The 18,139-nt window shown below is 35.2% G+C and overlaps 2 protein-coding genes across 3 annotated transcripts; one reads left to right on the forward strand and one right to left on the reverse strand.

The window, feature by feature from the left end:
* The first annotated feature begins 515 nt into the window (after positions 1-515).
* Positions 516-6,603, forward strand: LOC145586109 (uncharacterized). 2 transcript variants are annotated; one of them, XM_081642851.1, is made up of 3 exons: positions 516-827; positions 2,584-2,720; positions 3,044-6,603. In XM_081642851.1, the coding sequence occupies exons 2-3, from the start codon at positions 2,600-2,602 to the stop codon at positions 6,316-6,318; spliced, it is 3,396 nt and encodes a 1,131-aa protein (XP_081498977.1). In that variant the 5' UTR covers positions 516-827; positions 2,584-2,599; the 3' UTR covers positions 6,319-6,603. The 2 variants fall into 2 exon arrangements, with proteins under 2 accessions (XP_081498977.1, XP_081498978.1); XM_081642852.1 differs by having other exon boundaries at positions 3,057-6,603.
* Positions 6,604-8,328: 1,725 nt separating this feature from the next.
* Positions 8,329-18,088, reverse strand: LOC145586111 (putative aarF domain-containing protein kinase At5g05200, chloroplastic). The gene is made up of 11 exons (XM_081642853.1): positions 17,771-18,088; positions 16,121-16,235; positions 14,467-14,609; positions 14,147-14,260; positions 13,771-13,959; positions 13,537-13,692; positions 12,355-12,620; positions 12,167-12,264; positions 10,755-10,933; positions 9,452-9,568; positions 8,329-8,888 (listed from the first exon to the last, which is right to left on the reverse strand). The coding sequence occupies exons 1-11, from the start codon at positions 17,843-17,845 to the stop codon at positions 8,709-8,711; spliced, it is 1,632 nt and encodes a 543-aa protein (XP_081498979.1). The 5' UTR covers positions 17,846-18,088; the 3' UTR covers positions 8,329-8,708.
* Positions 18,089-18,139: the final 51 nt, after the last annotated feature.

Below are 18,139 nucleotides of genomic sequence, written 5' to 3' on the forward strand. Positions count from 1 at the left end.
TTTTAATAATATACTTCCTCTGTTTTTTTAGTTGACACCCTTCTATTATTATGCTTGCCAACGCATGTTTTCAACGATTAATATCTCTAATTATTAAAATTGTAAAATTATAAAAAATGGATATTAATAAAATGTGCATTGAAACAATTCAAACAAGATGCCAAATGAATATATTTTATCGGATCTATAAACCACAAAAGCGAGTCAAATCGTGTTGTGTGAATAGTGCAAAAGTCAAACGGTATCAACTAAAAAAACGGAGGAAGAATAATTTTAAGTATTACTCCGTAATAGTTAAAATTGTGTATGTATTAGGCCTTATTTTCTTCGGCTTAATTTCAGTTCAGTTAGTCAAAATGTTGCGATTATTGTTGAACCAACCGGGGGAATATAAGTAAAAAGTACGGAGTACTCCGTAGGCGACTCCGTATTGACACAATCCACTCTCCACGGAAACCCATAGACACGTCAGTGCCTCAAAACGTCCCACTCCCCCCATTTATTTCTCCCTCACTTTCTCTCTCCTCAAGCCGCCAACTTTCAACGCTCTCCCTCACTTTCTCTCTCCTCCTCTGTTTCTTCGGCTCTTCTGCTGGTGTGAAACCACATAATTAAACAAATGGGTTTTACATTAGAACAACAATTAAAAATTCCCAGGTGATTTTTTCATAATTTCCCACGAAAAATTTTCATTTAAAGAGTGGGTCAAAATTTAATAGTAAGCAGAAAAACCCAGAAATAAATATGGTTTATTTGGAATTTTAGAGGAAGAAGAAGAAAATTTTCTTTTTCTTGACTCTTTCAGCTTAACTTCGAGGAATTTTCATGTAAGTTTCTTTCTTCTTTTTTCTTCTAATTTCAAAGTCACAAAATAATGTGTTCGATTTTAATCATATTTCCCCTGTTTCTATTGTAATTTTTTATTTTTGAGCTGAAAATATAAACTCTTGACTTGGTTAATTCATCTTCTTCAATCTTCAAGCTTGTTTTGTTGCGTAGTAAATGCGCCTACTACAGTACTACTAATAGGTATAGGAGTTATTTGTTAATCATAATAGTTATTAATGTTTATTTGATTCCGAGTATTTCTATCAATTATCTATTTTTATATTGAATTAAATTGCCTACTCGATCTGGGTTTATCCTATATTTAATGCATACTGCTGAGTTGTTATTTTTACCATCTCGGTATTTGTGCAAATTTATTTTATTTTATTTTATTTTATTTTTTTATATTTTTTTTCCTTTTTTCTTTGGATGTTTTTGATTGAAGTTGGTACTCCCTCCGTCTAAATTATATTTCTACTTCTCTTCATTACGTAAGGAATAAATGTTAGAAATAGGAATATAATTTAGGAGCGGAGAGAATACGATCATTTTGAATTTTTCATACATTACCCTATAATTTCACATAAATTTTACTCTAATTGAATTACGTACATTTATGAAACGGATGAAAACGAAAAGTGAGATAGTTATGGAGCAGAATTTAAGTTGATTAAGTGAAATTAGCAAGGTTAGATGCTAAATGGAGGGACCAAAAAATTGAAACTTGTTCAGTAGATATTTTTGCTTTTGCTTTAAAAAGGCTGTGAAATAACAACCCTTCTCCAACAACTCCCCAAAAAAGAAGGGATAACAAAAAGGGAAAGTGGGATTTATATGGTATAGTACAAATAAAAGTTGGCTTTAATTCAAATATATGCTGATTCTATATTTTCTAAATTTCAAATTTTTCTTGATTAACATTATTTGGATTTGTGAGTTTGAAACTTATCCATATAAAGTTCTGGATATTTCATTTTTGTGAATCTTTATTGTCTTTCATCCTATTTTGCTTCTATATGTACACGTGTCAGACTGTCATTTATGGGTTTATATGAACATTTCCGATATATTATAGGGGTAAGAATGCGTACATTTGATCATTTTGTATTGTTGTATCTAATCTATGTGCATGTTTTAGAATTTTTATTACAAAGCAGGATTTCCTAGTAAAAATGAAATTAATTTAGCTAATCTTGGATTAGTTTTCCATTGTCTAGATTTTACAACTAAATAATTTGCTTTACATTAGTAAGTATCATGAACCCCACTATTTGATGCATTTGAGCAATCATGCTAATGAAAAGCAGCACCGAAATCTAGGGAGTATTTGCTCTCTTTACTACCCTCTTTTGACTAAAAGAGATTATGAGCTACTTTTTCCTTTTGAGCTATTCTTCTTTGAAATTTCTTGTTTGAAGCCTTAAACTTTGCACGATAGGAAATGTTAATCCTAGCTCTAAGAGATTCTATGTTTGATGAAATGGAAGAACTTGTCCCTGATCATGTATGCTCATAATGCACTACTTGTAAGATTAATCCAACATTGAGTCTGAAATTTCATTTGCATTTGCATCTTTCAGAAACCATGAAATGTGTGATCTTTTATATACATGTTACTGTCACCTGAGCTATTGAATGTGTCTTGCTCAGCGATGATGTTACAAGGCAGTTTTTCTTTTAAGGGTGGCTCATATTTGAGATTGATTTGAAATGGAAAGTTGGGTGTTAAATTCAGCTCTTTTTCTTTGGTGCCAGATTGATCAGGAAAAGCATGACTAACAAACAGCAGTCAAATGTTCGATTAGTTAAATGTCCAAGATGTGAAAAGATCCTTCCTGAACCAGAACATGTTCCTCTATATGCCTGTGGTGGATGTGGTACAACTCTCCAAGGTAATACATTTTGTGAACAGCTCGGCTAGTATCTGTCATTTCAATTTACCTTCCATGCATCCTTTTGTTAATCAAGGGGTCAAAGAGACAAAAATTTTCACTTCATTATATGCCCTGCATAAATTTTGTATTGTATCAATTAATTAGGGCACACCATCACATTCAGTGATTGTAATTAAATCTTTTCTTGGAAGGTATCATATTGTTACTTCATTTTGTCGTTTTTGTATTGTGACGGCCTTGCAAACAAAATGAAATTTTGTGGGAATAACTTTGTTCTTCTGTTTATTCCTGAGCTTATAACATTGCATACTTCAATGCAGCTAAAAACTACAGAGATTCCCGTAAAAACACAACATTGAGCTCGCATGAACAAAATTTCAAAGAGAGTAATGGAATCATCCAAGCTCATAATGGTGGAGAATCCAGCAGTTCAAGTCGAAGATCAAGTTCTGCTAGTGAACAATTATCAGTTCAAGAAAAAGGCAGGGATCAGGATACAGTTGAAAAATTAGGTGATTTTGAGCAGAATGGAGCTGCAGATTCTTCCAAGCATACATTATTGTCTAAAGAGTCTAGTTTTCTCAAGAAAAATGGACAAGCGGACAGCAAAATGGACCAATATGTTTTAAAGGATCATAACGAAAGGAGGGACAGGGAAGCTATTCAAAGTTCTGAGCAGAATGGAGCTGCAAGTTCTGTCAATCACATTGCATTCTCACAAGAGTCTAGTCTGATTGAGTACAAGGAAAATGGAGAAATAGACAGCAAGCTGGACCAAGTTGTTTTGAAAGATCAAAACGAAGGAAAGTATCAGGATTCTTTCAAAAGGTTCAGTAAATCTGAGCAAAATGAAGCTGCAAATGCTGCCCATCATTCAGCATTGTCAGAAGAGCCTCATTTCACAGAGAAGAAGAAAAAGGACCTGTTTGATTCAAAGGATCAGGTTGCTGATAATTATTCTACTGTCCTTGAGAACAAAGATTTGGAGCAACTTAGCACGGGAAACTCAGTGACAGAAGATGACAATGGTCAAGATGAACGGTGTGATGGCATTGTTGAGAATCACCATGAGAAACAGATAGGAGACGTGAATCAGGGCAAAGACACATTTACACTGGAAGATTCTCAAGTCCTAGGAAAAAAAGATGGTAAAAACCTTGCTGTGGTAAGAGATTCAATGGTAGATGAGGATGATCAACATGATCAGAAGAAGGTTGGAAATGTGAGCTCTGCCGAAGACACTTCTAGCCTGATTGAGTCTCCAGCCATCCAGAATCCAGCAAAATACCAAGTTTCTGATCACCAAATGCCTGAAGAAACCAGAAAGATGCACCTTGAAGGGAAGTATTCTTACCAAGACCAACTTAAGCAAAAGCAGATTGGATACGAGATCTCTGCCAAAAGCGCTTCTTCATTGATTGAGTCTCCAACAATCAAGAATCTGGAAGAACATGATGCTTCTGAATACGAAGTGTCCAAAGACACGAGAACGATGCACGTTGCAGGTGAACATCCTCATGAAGATGAACGTAAACAAAAGCAGGTTGGATATGCAAGCTCTGCACAGGACACTTCTTCAATAACCGAGTCTTCAGCCCTCAAGAAGCCTATACAGTTGAATTCTGAAAACTCAACAGATTACAATGCTTTTGATAATGAAATGTCCAAAGAAATCCCAAAGGTTCACAATGTTGGGAAACTCTCTCATCAAGATGTATCGGAAAATGAGATTACATGCCTTGAGGCAGAAAAATCAGAGGTACAAAAATCAGGCAAGAAATATGGAAATGGGATTGGTCCTAACGATTTTGTAGAGTGCATAGCAGAGCGACTTGAAAATGTAAAGCTTTCAAGTGCACCTTCACTCTCAGCTGAGATTAATCAGGGAGGAAATGCTGATTTAGTATCTGGGACTGAAGATGGCTTAGAAGCCTATGGAAGTCTTAGTGTTTCTGGTCCTTCAAATGTTACAGATATGAAAATTTCTCATGAGAAGAGTACTACCAAGGTTTCAAGAGATATTCATCACGAGAAAAAATCATTAGACAATACCAAAGGAAGTTCAAAGATGAAAATAAAGAACTTCAAGGATAGTGATGCTTATTCAGACGGTGAAATTGGGAGTTTGCTGAAAGAAATTCCAAGATCTCCCACCAAAAGGTCCCCTGCTTATGATGGTAGTGTCTCTTCCTTTGACGGAAATGATGATCAAGTCCCAGGACAGCCTGTACTAATGGGTGAGAGAACATTGCCCACATTTAATGATGGTGCTGAAGATAGTCCTGAACGGGAAAACGTTCTTTCAGAGAGAAAGATCTACAGGAATTCAAGAGTACAAACTCAAGCGAGAAGTTCTTCAACGATGCTATCAGATCAGAAGTTGAAAAGCAGCATGGTAGAGGAAGATGGACCACCAGAAGAAAATGGAATTCCTCCAAGAAACAACAGATTTAGGCCTGATAGAGACAGCTTCCTGCCTAGGGTTCCTTACAGCAGGAGAAGTTGTGAATTGGTCATTGAAACGGGCAGCTCTTCTAGTTATGCTCTACGTGATGAACCCCGAAGCCATCAAATGCATCATCATCCTTACAGAAGAAGAGTTCCTGAAGTGCCTGTTTATAGGGAAAAGGAGTTTACTCCCAAGTACTATAACTATGAAACATCAGGAGAAATTTATGACAGACCGAAGTATCACCATGCTTATATTGACAGAAGAAGGCGATCTGAAAGTTGGTCTCAGAGCGGGACCCTCCCACGAATGCCATATTCTGGAGAGATCTTTGATGGAAGGTACCCTTACATGCATCGGTACCCAGATGATCAAAGATGGTCTGCGCAATTACCCCCACCTGCTATCTGTTGCCACCAAGGGGTATGCATGGGTCCCACCTGGGAAAATAGGTGGGACCCATATGACTCATACCCATCAAGTCCACAGCGATTTGTGGAGTCAGAATCATCCTGTGGTTGGGGTCATGAGACTATGTATATGTCTGATGATCATAGACAGAAAGATCAGATCATGAGGCGATTGTACCTGAGGGAGAAACGACAAGCAGTGAAAACACGGTATCATCCCATAGCAGGTGGAGCTCCATTCCTGACATGCTACTTCTGCCTCAACGTTCTACGACTTCCTGAAGGTTTTCTCCATTCCAGAAGAAGAAGAGGAAAGATAAACAACAAGCTGCAGTGTGGTGCTTGCTCTAGAATACTAGAAGTTTCCCTCGAAAATGAAGGCTGTATTGCTCCTTCTGAAGCTTATGTTGACAAGAATGTTAACCTAGCTGCATCTTCACACGTGAATCATTCTCGTCGGAGCAGCTTAAATTCTGCAGATGGTAGAGATTTGCTTTCACGTGATACCTTTGGAGCTTCTGGTCGAGAAAAAAGAAAGGTCATTCCTGGAAGCTCGAGGAATAGAGAAAGAATGGAAGATTCAGACGATGCTGCACCTCATACTACTCGAGGAAGAGAGTCTAAGGTAACCTGGAAAATGCCTGCTAGGAGTAAGTCACCCCTTCATAGGCTCATGGGCTACTCTTCACCCCAGGACTTATTAATTGGGCGTGAAGATGAAGATGATGTAGAGTGATAGTCTGAGTTTGGAAATTAAACAAAGAAAAACCGTTCAATAGTCATAGAATTAGCAAGCTACGAATCGTAACAGATTCATTTTTCCTGATGCACTCTGGAGATTGTTAAGGTATCGTGACACGTCTGATTATTAGTAATCACTGTAGATGGTTGAGGCCAGAATATATTTTCTATTCTATACATAGAGTTGCCTTGTAACATATTTGATGTGTATAAATTATCTTGATTTGATTGTTTGAAATATGTTCTCAGATATATAGAAAATTTCAATTTTTTTTGAATCTATCTTCTGTGTAATTATCTTGTGAACTCAATTTACCATTTCAGGCTGTGGTCAGATCTTTAGAATACTGGGATCTTGCTTATTCTAAACTTCACTGCACAGAAAATGCGAATGTTCCAAAACCTGTAAATTTTAATTCTTCACTAACACAAGAATGCAAAAACCTTCTAAATCTTAGTACATCATTCCAGCCTTCAATCCGTTTTGTCTGTCGTGCTCCATCAGTCCAACACTTTCAACCACCATCACCCACCACATCTCCACCAAACCACCATCCATGTCCACAAATCTTCATGCCGACTTGTCTTCCCACCCTCATGAATGTAGACAAGATTTAATCATTTATGCTAGACCGAAATCACATAGAATAGTTTGCAAAATTCAGCCCCTTATTTTAGCTCTAGAGAATGGTAACAAAGTGTATCCTACACTTGGGAGCATCAATGCATCAAGCATTGAACGCAACTGCGCATGTATGCCCCCTTTTCATAATCAAAATGATTGATTTGGATGAAACAACTATTAAGTACATGATACTTTATAAATTTATCATGGACAAGGATCATGTTCATGTTAATTAAAGTACAAATTGATTTTGAAGGTATCATAACACAGGGTGCTCCTGAGAACATACCATATAATTATGTATATTCTTAGCTATGCTTCAGTATTGAGGAATTCTTGTTAATAACTATCTAGTTCTTTTGCCATTCTCCAACACCATCATAAACAACTCTATCTTTAATCTTTTATCCGACTGATATTATCAGAGAATCAGTTGGCCTTTACATTGCTATGGTGATCTTAAGACATATGAAGCACAAAACTAACATTAATGAAGATTGTGAATTTCCTATCATCTGTTCTGAGTTGAAGAAATTGAAATGATTGAAAAACAAAAGAGAAAATTCTTATCTTGCAAGAAAAGTACGTTCTAACATCTGCTCAAAAGGTTTGCAAATGAATGATTACAATTCATCAGCCAATTAAAGCAATGGCAGCAAAAAAGAAAATGTGGCAAGATGATGAAACTTTGTACAAAAGTCTTGTTGGCTTCTTGCTATATGTGACACAAAGAAGGCGATATTCTGATCACCTATAATGTTTAGGCTCATGAGGGCATAAGCTAAGTGAGCTTGTCATCTACATATGCTATAGAGAAACAATGGGATAGTAAAATTATATAGGTAGCAATTGGGTTGGTTTATCGTTTAAGTTGTAGTTTGGTTGGATATGAGGATTAGTACTTCAGCAGAAGTTTTTCACATGTAATTCCTAAACGTTGTTTGGTTGATCATAAGAAATTAGACCTGCTAAAGGGAAATCAGTTACTAATGGAGGCTGAGAGGTTGTTATATACACCCGGGTGTACCGTACACTCATGAATATTTGTTCTCATTTTGGTGATTGTTTTTCATTTTATCATCAAATGAACAACAAAAACTAACTTTAGGGTGTATATAACAAATTCTAATGGAGTCTAGGTTACACTTTCTATGAGCTTGTCAACTAAACAACTCACTATTTTTCACTTTCCTCTTTATTATTTTTTTTTTTTTATTTCATTTTACTTATTTATTATCCTTTTTAATGTCAATCAGACAAGCAATAAACACTCATTTAAAATTAGAGGCAGTTATGCAAATAAAGGGACTTTAAAAAATAAGGAATTATTTCAGAGAACAAAATTTGTGGATTAAAGTGAATATTACATGCACAGTCAGATACTTTTCAACAGAAAGTCTGTATTTGTTTATTTTTTGAGGTAAGGTCTATGTTTGTTTATACATTGACTTTTAAAAATATTTTGTATAGTACAAAATTATACAAAAATTCTACTGAGAATTTTACAAGTCTACAACACAGCTATTCAAATATGCATGTTGCTATTCATGCATGCAACCCTTTCGTTTATATTTACATTTTAACAAAGAATTTCTCATTCAGATTATTACAGATCATATCATTGCTTACCAGGATATACATATGCTTTTTCATCAAATCACCCGAACAAAAGCGGCTCGAGTGTGTGCTCAGAATCATATTGGGAGCCAGAAGACGATATCCAAGTATATGAGATATATAAGGATAGTGCACACTTCCTATTAGAATCTACCTCTGTTGCTGCTAGCTCTTCGATTTGAGACAACAGTGACTCGCTGGTCTTGTAGCATGTTCATATTGGGAGCCAGCAAACGAGTGTATCGATCAAAGTACAGAAGTTGCTTCAACAGAAGGGCGAATTCCCGAGGGAATTTTAGTCCATATGACTCACTCACCCGTACCTGCAAATAACATTTGAACTTGCTAGTTATTATCCACTACATAACCTGCTAAAGTTTTTTGCACAAAAAATTACTTTCGATGCTAAACACAGCTTGAAATTCTAGTTGAAAAGTTAGTAGAATCATAGCTTGAAATGTTCATATCATGACCGAATGCCAGAAAACCTAGTTTTCCAGTGAAAGAACTTGAAGTGCCATAATTTGCACAAAAGCGTCAAGGAGTTTTTTAGGCAATTCAAATCAAAATCACTAGATTAAAGGGCAAAATGTGTCATTCAATAAAGTGAATAAGCAGAAAAACAATCAGATTAAATGAGAGAAATGTCAAAATATTCCGAAACACTTTATAAGAAATGGTCAGCAATTCTAAGTCAACACTCATTATTAGCAGAAACAACAAATTATAAACAATAAAACACTTATAATTACATTACTCCAAAAAACAATTGGTCATCACTCAAAATTACCTACCCATGTTAATATTTGCAAGAAAAACCAGCATATTGATCCCCCAAAATCACAATGAATCTCGTCCTAGAACAAAACCAAAAAAAATAACTTACTAGATCAAGAAATAGTGCATTCATTTGCCTCTCATCAACAACCACATTAGCAGCAACAGCAGTTGCATTTGCACTTGGCCCTCTTGCTGTTGCAACGACAATTTCTGTATCTAAATCCTGCAATAAAGAAATCAGGAGTATAATTCTACACTGCAGCATGAATCTGATGAATTTAGCATGGCTGCTTAATTATCCAAGACCATATCCACAGACTTGCAGCAGGTAGCTAAACCCACTTAATTTACAGCTCTGCTAGTCTCAGTTATGTGCTTTTGGACCTGTTCCCATTGTAATTAATATTTTACGCTAAAGCACAAGTACGCTTGCATAACTCCCATTTAAAAGCATAAGAAAGAAGAAGAATTGGTTACACAATAATACCAAAAAAATTAGTCAAAAGCTAGACAAGGACAGTGACTAGAATTACATAGGTTGTGGAAGAATGGAAGATGTTTATGTAATAAACAAACATTTTATACTGTAATAGGAAAATTTTGTGTACTACCACCTTTTATTTATCAATTTTTGTGAAAAGCCACCTTTTTAGTTTATTTTTGTAACTACCAACTTTAGTAACAGAACAAATTCACTAAATCTGTCAAAGAGCTCCAATTTCGGGGTCCAAATTTTCCCTTCCCTCCATGTTCTTCATGCAAAATGACAAATTTATCCTAATTTGAAAGAAGGATTAGTACTCCTAAATTGAAGACCCTTTTGTGGAGATTTCAATATTTACCCCAATTTTTATTAAATTTAACTTGGGAAGTTTTTCTTAATTTTTATTATCCTAAACCACCATCAATAGATAATCAAGCATGATATAATATTATAATTCACGTTAATAATTAATTTAATGCTTGAATTCCTAATTGGCTAATTGTAACCCATTATTGATGAACTCGTGCAAGGAGTTGAACATTCCCCCCAAAGTCGAATAAGCCCTAAATTGAAATTCAAACCCAACAATTCATAGACCTAACGATAGAATTACTACGGAATTTTGCGAATTTTTTACAATTGATTCTCACAAAAAGCACAGTATTAATTCTTTGCAGATCAAATAGTCATTGTTGTATTTTTATAACAGGGATGATGGTTGGATTGATTGGAAAAACGTAAAAAGAAATGAAGGTCGGAGTATAAAGTGGGCTCCACAAATGGAATCGTGTAACAGTTGCCTCAAATGGTAGGGATACTCATCAATGTGCACATTTCCACTTTAAACAATTTAAGAAATCCTAAGAGTCAATATCAGAAGCCAACAAAGTTCACTGGAAACTGAGGACATATTAGTATTACCAACCTGTATTGAGGAAAATATCTTTTCAAGATCTCTTGCAAAGGCATTAGTATCCACATTCTGGTTAGTCGCACCCATTTCAATCAAAGCTGATGCCATTGATTCATATTCTTCTGTTGCAATAGATTGAAGAAACACTTCCATGGCAGCCCATGTCTTTGGAGAAATACGACCTACAATACCTGGAAATAAACACAAATGAAATACAGAAGCATTTTGCAGCAACAGAAAGGAGGCAGAGTGCATGACACAATAATTGATGCAATTGGAGGAAAAAATTGCATATAAACAATATAAATAAATAAATTCAAATTACACTAAAACATGTACACACTTTCGTACTGCCATTAAGGAGGTACTAGCGCAGTGTACCTTAGTCATAGGTGATAACTGAATGTCAACAAACAAGTAAATTTATCATTTACTCACATAAATAAAGATTCTACAAGAATAATCAAAGAAGTAGCAGTTGGAAGTAGTTTCTTTATGGATTAATGGATCATATATTTAGGAGTATTAGTTGATGCTTTTGTAAGTGGGTCTTATGATTCCAAATTATTAAAGGCATACCATTATTGTTATCTATTCCCTCCGATCCTCTTGTTCTTCCCATTTCTCAATTAGGAAGGTTCAAAAAGTTCTTCCCATTTAGAATTTTTCCATATATGAAAAATTCCTTTCTATTTTCCTTGATTTATTTGGTGAAACCTTATTTTGTTTTCTAGACAATTTTTTTTTTTTTTTTTTTTTTTAAATACATTTTCAACTAATTGAATTTCCCAATATCTTCAAATTGTTTCATCATTTTCTCTCCCCAAATACCACATTAATTACTTTTTTTTTTTTTTTCTTTTTCATTATTTTTTTTTTTATTTTTTTTGAAAAAGTGGGACTATTTAGTGTAAAATTAGAATGTTAATTACACTTTTATTGTTTCTCACTAATCAAGATTCATTTTTCTTAATTTACTTCCCAATTTCAAATAGGAGGAACAAAAAGGGTCGGAAGTAGTAATTGAGAACATGAAAATACAGAGTAGGGAATGTACCCTGCTTCTCTAGTTGCTATTCATTAACTTGTTAGTTTATGGACTATTTATCTGGCTTTGTGGTAGTAAATTTACAAAAGAGGATGAATTGACAGTGTAAGTAGTCTTTTGTTATCTCTGCTCTTTCACTTTATGCTTTTCTTTCATATTTTCCAACACCAGCTGCAACAACTTTATTAATACATGATTGAGATGCCAAAGCTTTCAACAAGATGACAATTGAAAATCCAAAATTAATTCCATACCCAACATCATTTTTAACTCCCATCTGAAGGTAAAGGATAAGACAAAAAAAAAAAAAATTTGTTCAATATGAATAGTAACAAAATGTAGATGTTAACTTGGTAACTCCAGAAAAGATGCATACCAAAATCAAGAAATCCAATACGGCCATCACGTAACAGCCACAGATTACCAGCATGCACATCTGCATGAAAAGATTCGCATGAAAGCAAACTGCCAAACCTGCAAAGACATGAACAAAGCGAGTCTCAGGAATAGTCTTAGATCCTAAATGCAGAAAGTGGGGCTCACTAAAATTGTTAGAAATCTCACCAGACATTAAGAGCAGTTATTAGACTCGTCTCAGGACTAGAAACAAGGGAATTAATGGAGTCTAGGTCAGTAAGAGGAACTCCATAAAGCCTCTCCATTGTCAAAACTCGCTTGGTGCTACAATGATAGTATACTCTTGGAGCTGTAGCCTGCCTAGTGAGTCCCATAGTGTCCAGGTACCTTCTAAAGGCCTCAATATTTGCAGCCTCCTTACTGAAGTCAACTTCTTCAAGCATTGATTCTCTAATATCTTTGACAATACCAACCTAAGATAGGAGAGAAATTTACACAGTAAGCTCAGTCTGCAAAAATAGACCTTCCATAATATATAACCAAAAAATTTGATGAAGCATGGAGTTGCTAATTCTCACATTACATATTATAACATAGTCTAGTTACTAGTGCCTTTGATGCTTTGAGAGATGTTTCAATTATAGCTATAAATATGTCGCGGCAACATAAACTCGGTTAAGTAGTCTACAACGTGAACATTTGTAGATTATGCAAGCATATTTTCCATGAACGACCAGGAAATCAGGAATATAAGAAGAGATCATATAAAGACAAGGAGCATGAGAAATCAAGACGTGGTATACGAAAGGTAAATGCCAGGTGTTTCCATGCAGTCATTTGACAAAGGTCTAATATAGTCGTTATGGTTACCAAAATAATTATATTAAGTCAAAGCATCATAAAATATTTGCAGACGCCTATTATCCACACCTTGTTATAATATTAGATTATTAGCAAAAGAATTATTGAAAGAGCAACCATATAAAGCACCTCCAACTTAAATACAAGAAAACAGGAGAAATTACGATACTTTTACCAGGATCAACCTATTATGAATTCCAAGCCCAAGCCTCATATCATTAGGACAACTTCTCTTTCATGATCAAGTTGAGTTCATGGACTTTAAAGTGATGATATCGCAAGTAATAGTTTAGTTGTATTAAAAAAATAGGATTAGTTTCTCAATCATGTTCCAAGTAAGTGTAAGTCAAAAGCTGAAAAGTTACATAAATTTTGGAATCGAGTAGAATCATATAATTTTCAAAAGTTGGATCTTTCTCGGCTTGATTTTCCATTAGAATCATTCAAGGATTCAACAATGATACTCAGCAGAGTACAAATACTATGATAAAAAGCTGCAAAATGATAGAAAACTGCTCTATGTATTACCAGTGAAGTGCGGCTGAATTCAGGGTTTAAAAACTCGAAAATGCGAGCCACAACGTAGACAAAATTCAGATCGGCTACTAATATATCTTCTATCCCAGGTTTCAAAACTTTTATGACCACATCTTCTTGAGAGCCTTTTAGCCTGGCACCATGAACCTGGGGACATAACTCTGTACTTTTGTTACTTGTCTTTAGTCAAATTAGCCTGGAAAAAGAAGAAGAGAAGAATAGAACCTGTGCAATTGAGGCTGATGCAAGGGGTGTTGGATCAATATATTCATAGACACTATCAATCGGCCTTTTTAGTTCTTCATTCAATATTGCTTTGATTTCTTCAAAAGAAATTGCAGGGGCTCGATCAAAACACTTCTGAAACTCCTCAACATACTCTGGAGGGAACAGTGTAGGTGCAGATGCTATGAACTAAACAGTAAAAGACAAACCTTCAAGATGAATATCATAGCTCAGGAAAATGGCTCAGCACAACTCCCAACACAGAGCGAAAAAAGAGATGCATTAAATAATCTTAATAAGTAGATAGAGAATGACGGGACTTATGAGAGAATAACCAGTAATATTCAGCCTTATAGATGTACCATCCTTGCCATACCTGACCCAATTTTATATAGGTTGCCCCTAAGCGTTCAAACAATTTTCTCAGATAGAAGGGAGAAACCAAACCCAGTTGTAATTCAGGAGGTAAACCAGCTGATGTATTTGTCCACTACATTAAGTGAAAAAGCATTAGTTTCCTGGATTATTGATACAACCAATTTGTAAAGAGCAAGTGTACTTTACAATATATATATATATATATATATATATATATATATATATATATATATATATATATATATATATATATATATAAAATAAAATAAAATAAAGGAGGATGTAATACTATGAGATCACAGCACACAGTAACAGTACCTTTGAGACATCTGCTAGCCATTCACCCCCCACCCCAACAACTGCTTGGACTCCTTGAGCTAGTCTTAAGGCTCCACGAGGACCAGTATTTATGGATGTCTGGACTATATCCTCGACAAGCCTTGGCAGGTTTTGTAAACGTTCTATAGAGAAATGAAAAACATAATAAAATCTAGGATTAAAACAGTATGCATTTTTGCAATTAAGTATATGACTCTTTATGTGAAGAAAACACCGCGTGCAACACTGACATTCTTACATTACCCTAGCATCATATGTCAAACGCATATCTGACTGCTAAACAAAGTTTACTACTAAAATTTGACAAATAGACCATATTAACAACCACAGATTATGACAAGACATAAAATCAAATTTAACACAAGGCATAAAAGAAGAAGAGTACTTCGTTAGTAATCTATACATGAGGGGAATAGAATTTGGCGAGAGTGCCTGTATCAGGATCAGATTGTGCATTCAAAAATTGAAATCTCCGTATAGAATACTAACCTATTTATAGTCTATAGACCAAATAATATGACACCAAAACAATTTAAACTATGATGTCATGGCCAAACATACTTGATTAACTATTCTACATAAATTGAGGTCTTCAAGGGCAAGCTAAGTAATCACTCTTACCAGAGGTGCACAGTAAGACACATTCTTAAAATGTTACAAGTCAGCCTTGGTACAGGTGCACAAATGCACAATACAGGCACAGGAGCAGATCTGACTCCTAGATTATTCATTGCTTTATACTTCTTTCCTCTAATCCTCTCCTCCCCCCTCCCCTCCCCTGACCCACCCTCCCCTTAAGCCCTCAAAAACTTGTGTATCCAGCAAAATCCATATTAATTATAACAGTTGATCACAAAAAAAATTTACGAAGGTTTTAAAGTTTTCTGAAGAATTCTTAGAGATATTTGGTAAGAGTCATAGAGACCCCAGATGTGAATTAATCCTCTGATACACCATGCCTGCCTTAAACACCACCTTATTATTTTCCACCACACCCCCACAGTCACAACCAAATGGCAACCATTGTACCTAATAGTAATAGAAACTCTAGAAAAAGAATATGATGAAACAGAGCACAATCCCCTGGCCCCTTCAGCCATCCAGTTCTGCTTGCACTGCCATAGTTAACATGCTACTTCCTGCAAATATCTGTTCTTAATTACACACTACAACCACAAAATCTACTCTTCTCCAGTGCAGATCTATCTTCTGCTTTTATTGTCCTCCCCCCCCCCCCCCCCCCCTCCTCTCTCTCTCTTTATTGAAATGCTCCCTCTCACTCATTGCCTGTTTTTACTCCTGTGTAGGAGTATGACATATCTCCAAAAGAATAAAAAAAATTTATTCAATCCACTCTCCCTGTAATCTGATTATTTCATTTATAAGTCTTTTAACTCTAGGCCTGGACATGTACTTAGCCAGAATTTAAAAGTCTCTATCAAAGTCGAGGAAAATTTTAATGTGTGCCATTAAACAGTATTAGAATGCTGGCACCAAAGTTTGACAGTAAGCATAACAACACGCCAAAACAACTATGAGTTTATGATGAACGACATTCACAAAAAGAGACAGGTAGAAATTGTATAACTAAGCAGAAGTGGACAACATGTTAAGTAAGGAGGAGGAAAGGTACCCTGAAGACGTGATGTAAAAAGATCTTGTGTCTGTGAATACTGTGAAAAAACTATCATGCGACGGGAGTGGTAGGGGAGCTTCTTGGACCACGTGGAGACACATGTAGTAGTCAACTGCAGCCAAGATGGAGAATCAGAAAGTAGAATTTGATTGCATAACAGAAGGAGAGCAAATAACAGGAAGAAAACCCAAGTAGCTTCAAGAAATTGTTCTGATCACAAGTCTTCTATCAAAACAGCTAATCAAGGTTGAGTTTATCTAAATTTATAATCTTCTTTTCTTAACTGCCATACTTAGTGGAAACAGAAGGTATCAAAACACAAAATGTTTAAGAACTTATAATAATGTTATCCATGCTTAGGGTGACTATGAATGCATTGTTGATAATCCTAACCAAAACTAATAAATCCAACAACTCACATACAATCCATGAACCTTTAACAACAGGAGATTAAAAAAGCAGAGGGGAAGAGGAAAGAGAAAGTAAAATGGGGTGGACAAAGAAGCAGGGGAAAGGAGGTGAGAGAAAGTAACAGAATTGTTATCATTATCTTTTAAATCCCTCCAATATTGAAGAGAGAAATTTCTTAAATATTATAGGAATAAAGGACAATATTTCCTTCCATTCCCTTCCCCTCCTTTCCCTCACCCTCTTTAGTCTTAATGTACTATCCAAACAATGGAGTACCCCTCCCTCCTTTTCCCTTCTTTTCTTTTCTCTTCTCTTCAAATCCTTCAACCCAAACGCAATGTAAATGTTCAAAGCACATATTCCCAAAGACTAATTGAAGTGTTACATACTCATATGATTGGTATAAATTCTCTTCAAATTTTAACCCAAACAAAAAATTTGTATTCTTAATGTCATAAATGAGTAATTCATGACAAATGTGGATTTCACAATCATATCTTCAAGTAGTTTGCAAGATCATACAGTTTGATCCTAGAACACTTTACATTCCAAGGTAGTATCTCAATCTCAATCACAATCACAATCACATACATGTATTTAAATTTTATAAGTTCTACTCATATGAGCAAACAAGAAGGAACTTATGAGTACATTATCAATTTGATAGACAACTCTTGCACTCAACTCAACTTGATGTTAGCTTGCTATGGTGCAAATTCACAGTAATGTCAGTACATCCTAAATATGTCAATGAATCCACCTAAACACACACACCTCGCCATTTCAGGGCCGAAACACAAACGGAATACTCATATGCATCCTAAAGCTTAGACTGACAATTACTAAATTACATGATTCCATAACACAGTTCCCTAATAAACACATCACATAGCTTATTTCTGTACAAAAAAAAAACCACAATTTAAGCTTTCAATACAATGATACAATTACCAGAAAAAATCTTCCTTGCTCTAAAATCCAATAATAAACCAACATCAACCTACACTAAATCCCAATTCTTATCTTTCATAATCCTAGTTACTACCTTAAATAACCCAGAAAGAGTTTTTGAATTCAAGCACAAACCCACCATACAAAGATACAAGAAATTTATAGTGTAAGTCTTGAATGTAAATAACATCAAAACCCCATGAAAAAAAGCGCACTAAAAACCCAAAATCACAGTATGTTGTAAATAAATGAAGAAACCAATTATGAAATTAGAGAAGGAGAAACCTGAGGAGGAGAGAGAAAGAAAGGTAAGCGGCCATAAGAGGAGTAGGTTGATGTCTTGAAAGCCATAATCGCCATTGATTTAGCTGCAAATTCTTGCTGAAAGTTGGAAACTTTGAATTTTGAAAATAAGGGTAAATAATTGTAGAGTGAAAGCGAAAGAATTTAGGAAATGGGTGGAATTTGTGGGGGAGAAGCTGAGATGATGATTGCAAAATTGACCTGATTACGCCATTTTTGTTTGGTTTTAAAAGAAATCTGTGTTTTCTGGTTCAAACTTGTAACACGAAGCTCAACCAGACAATCATACAGCCATACTACGGAGTAGTATACTACGAAGTACTACTACCGAATTACTCATACTAAATAATC

This window comes from Chenopodium album, chromosome 16, assembly GCF_948465745.1.
Source record: "Chenopodium album chromosome 16, dcCheAlbu1.1, whole genome shotgun sequence".
NCBI lineage: Eukaryota > Viridiplantae > Streptophyta > Magnoliopsida > Caryophyllales > Amaranthaceae > Chenopodium > Chenopodium album.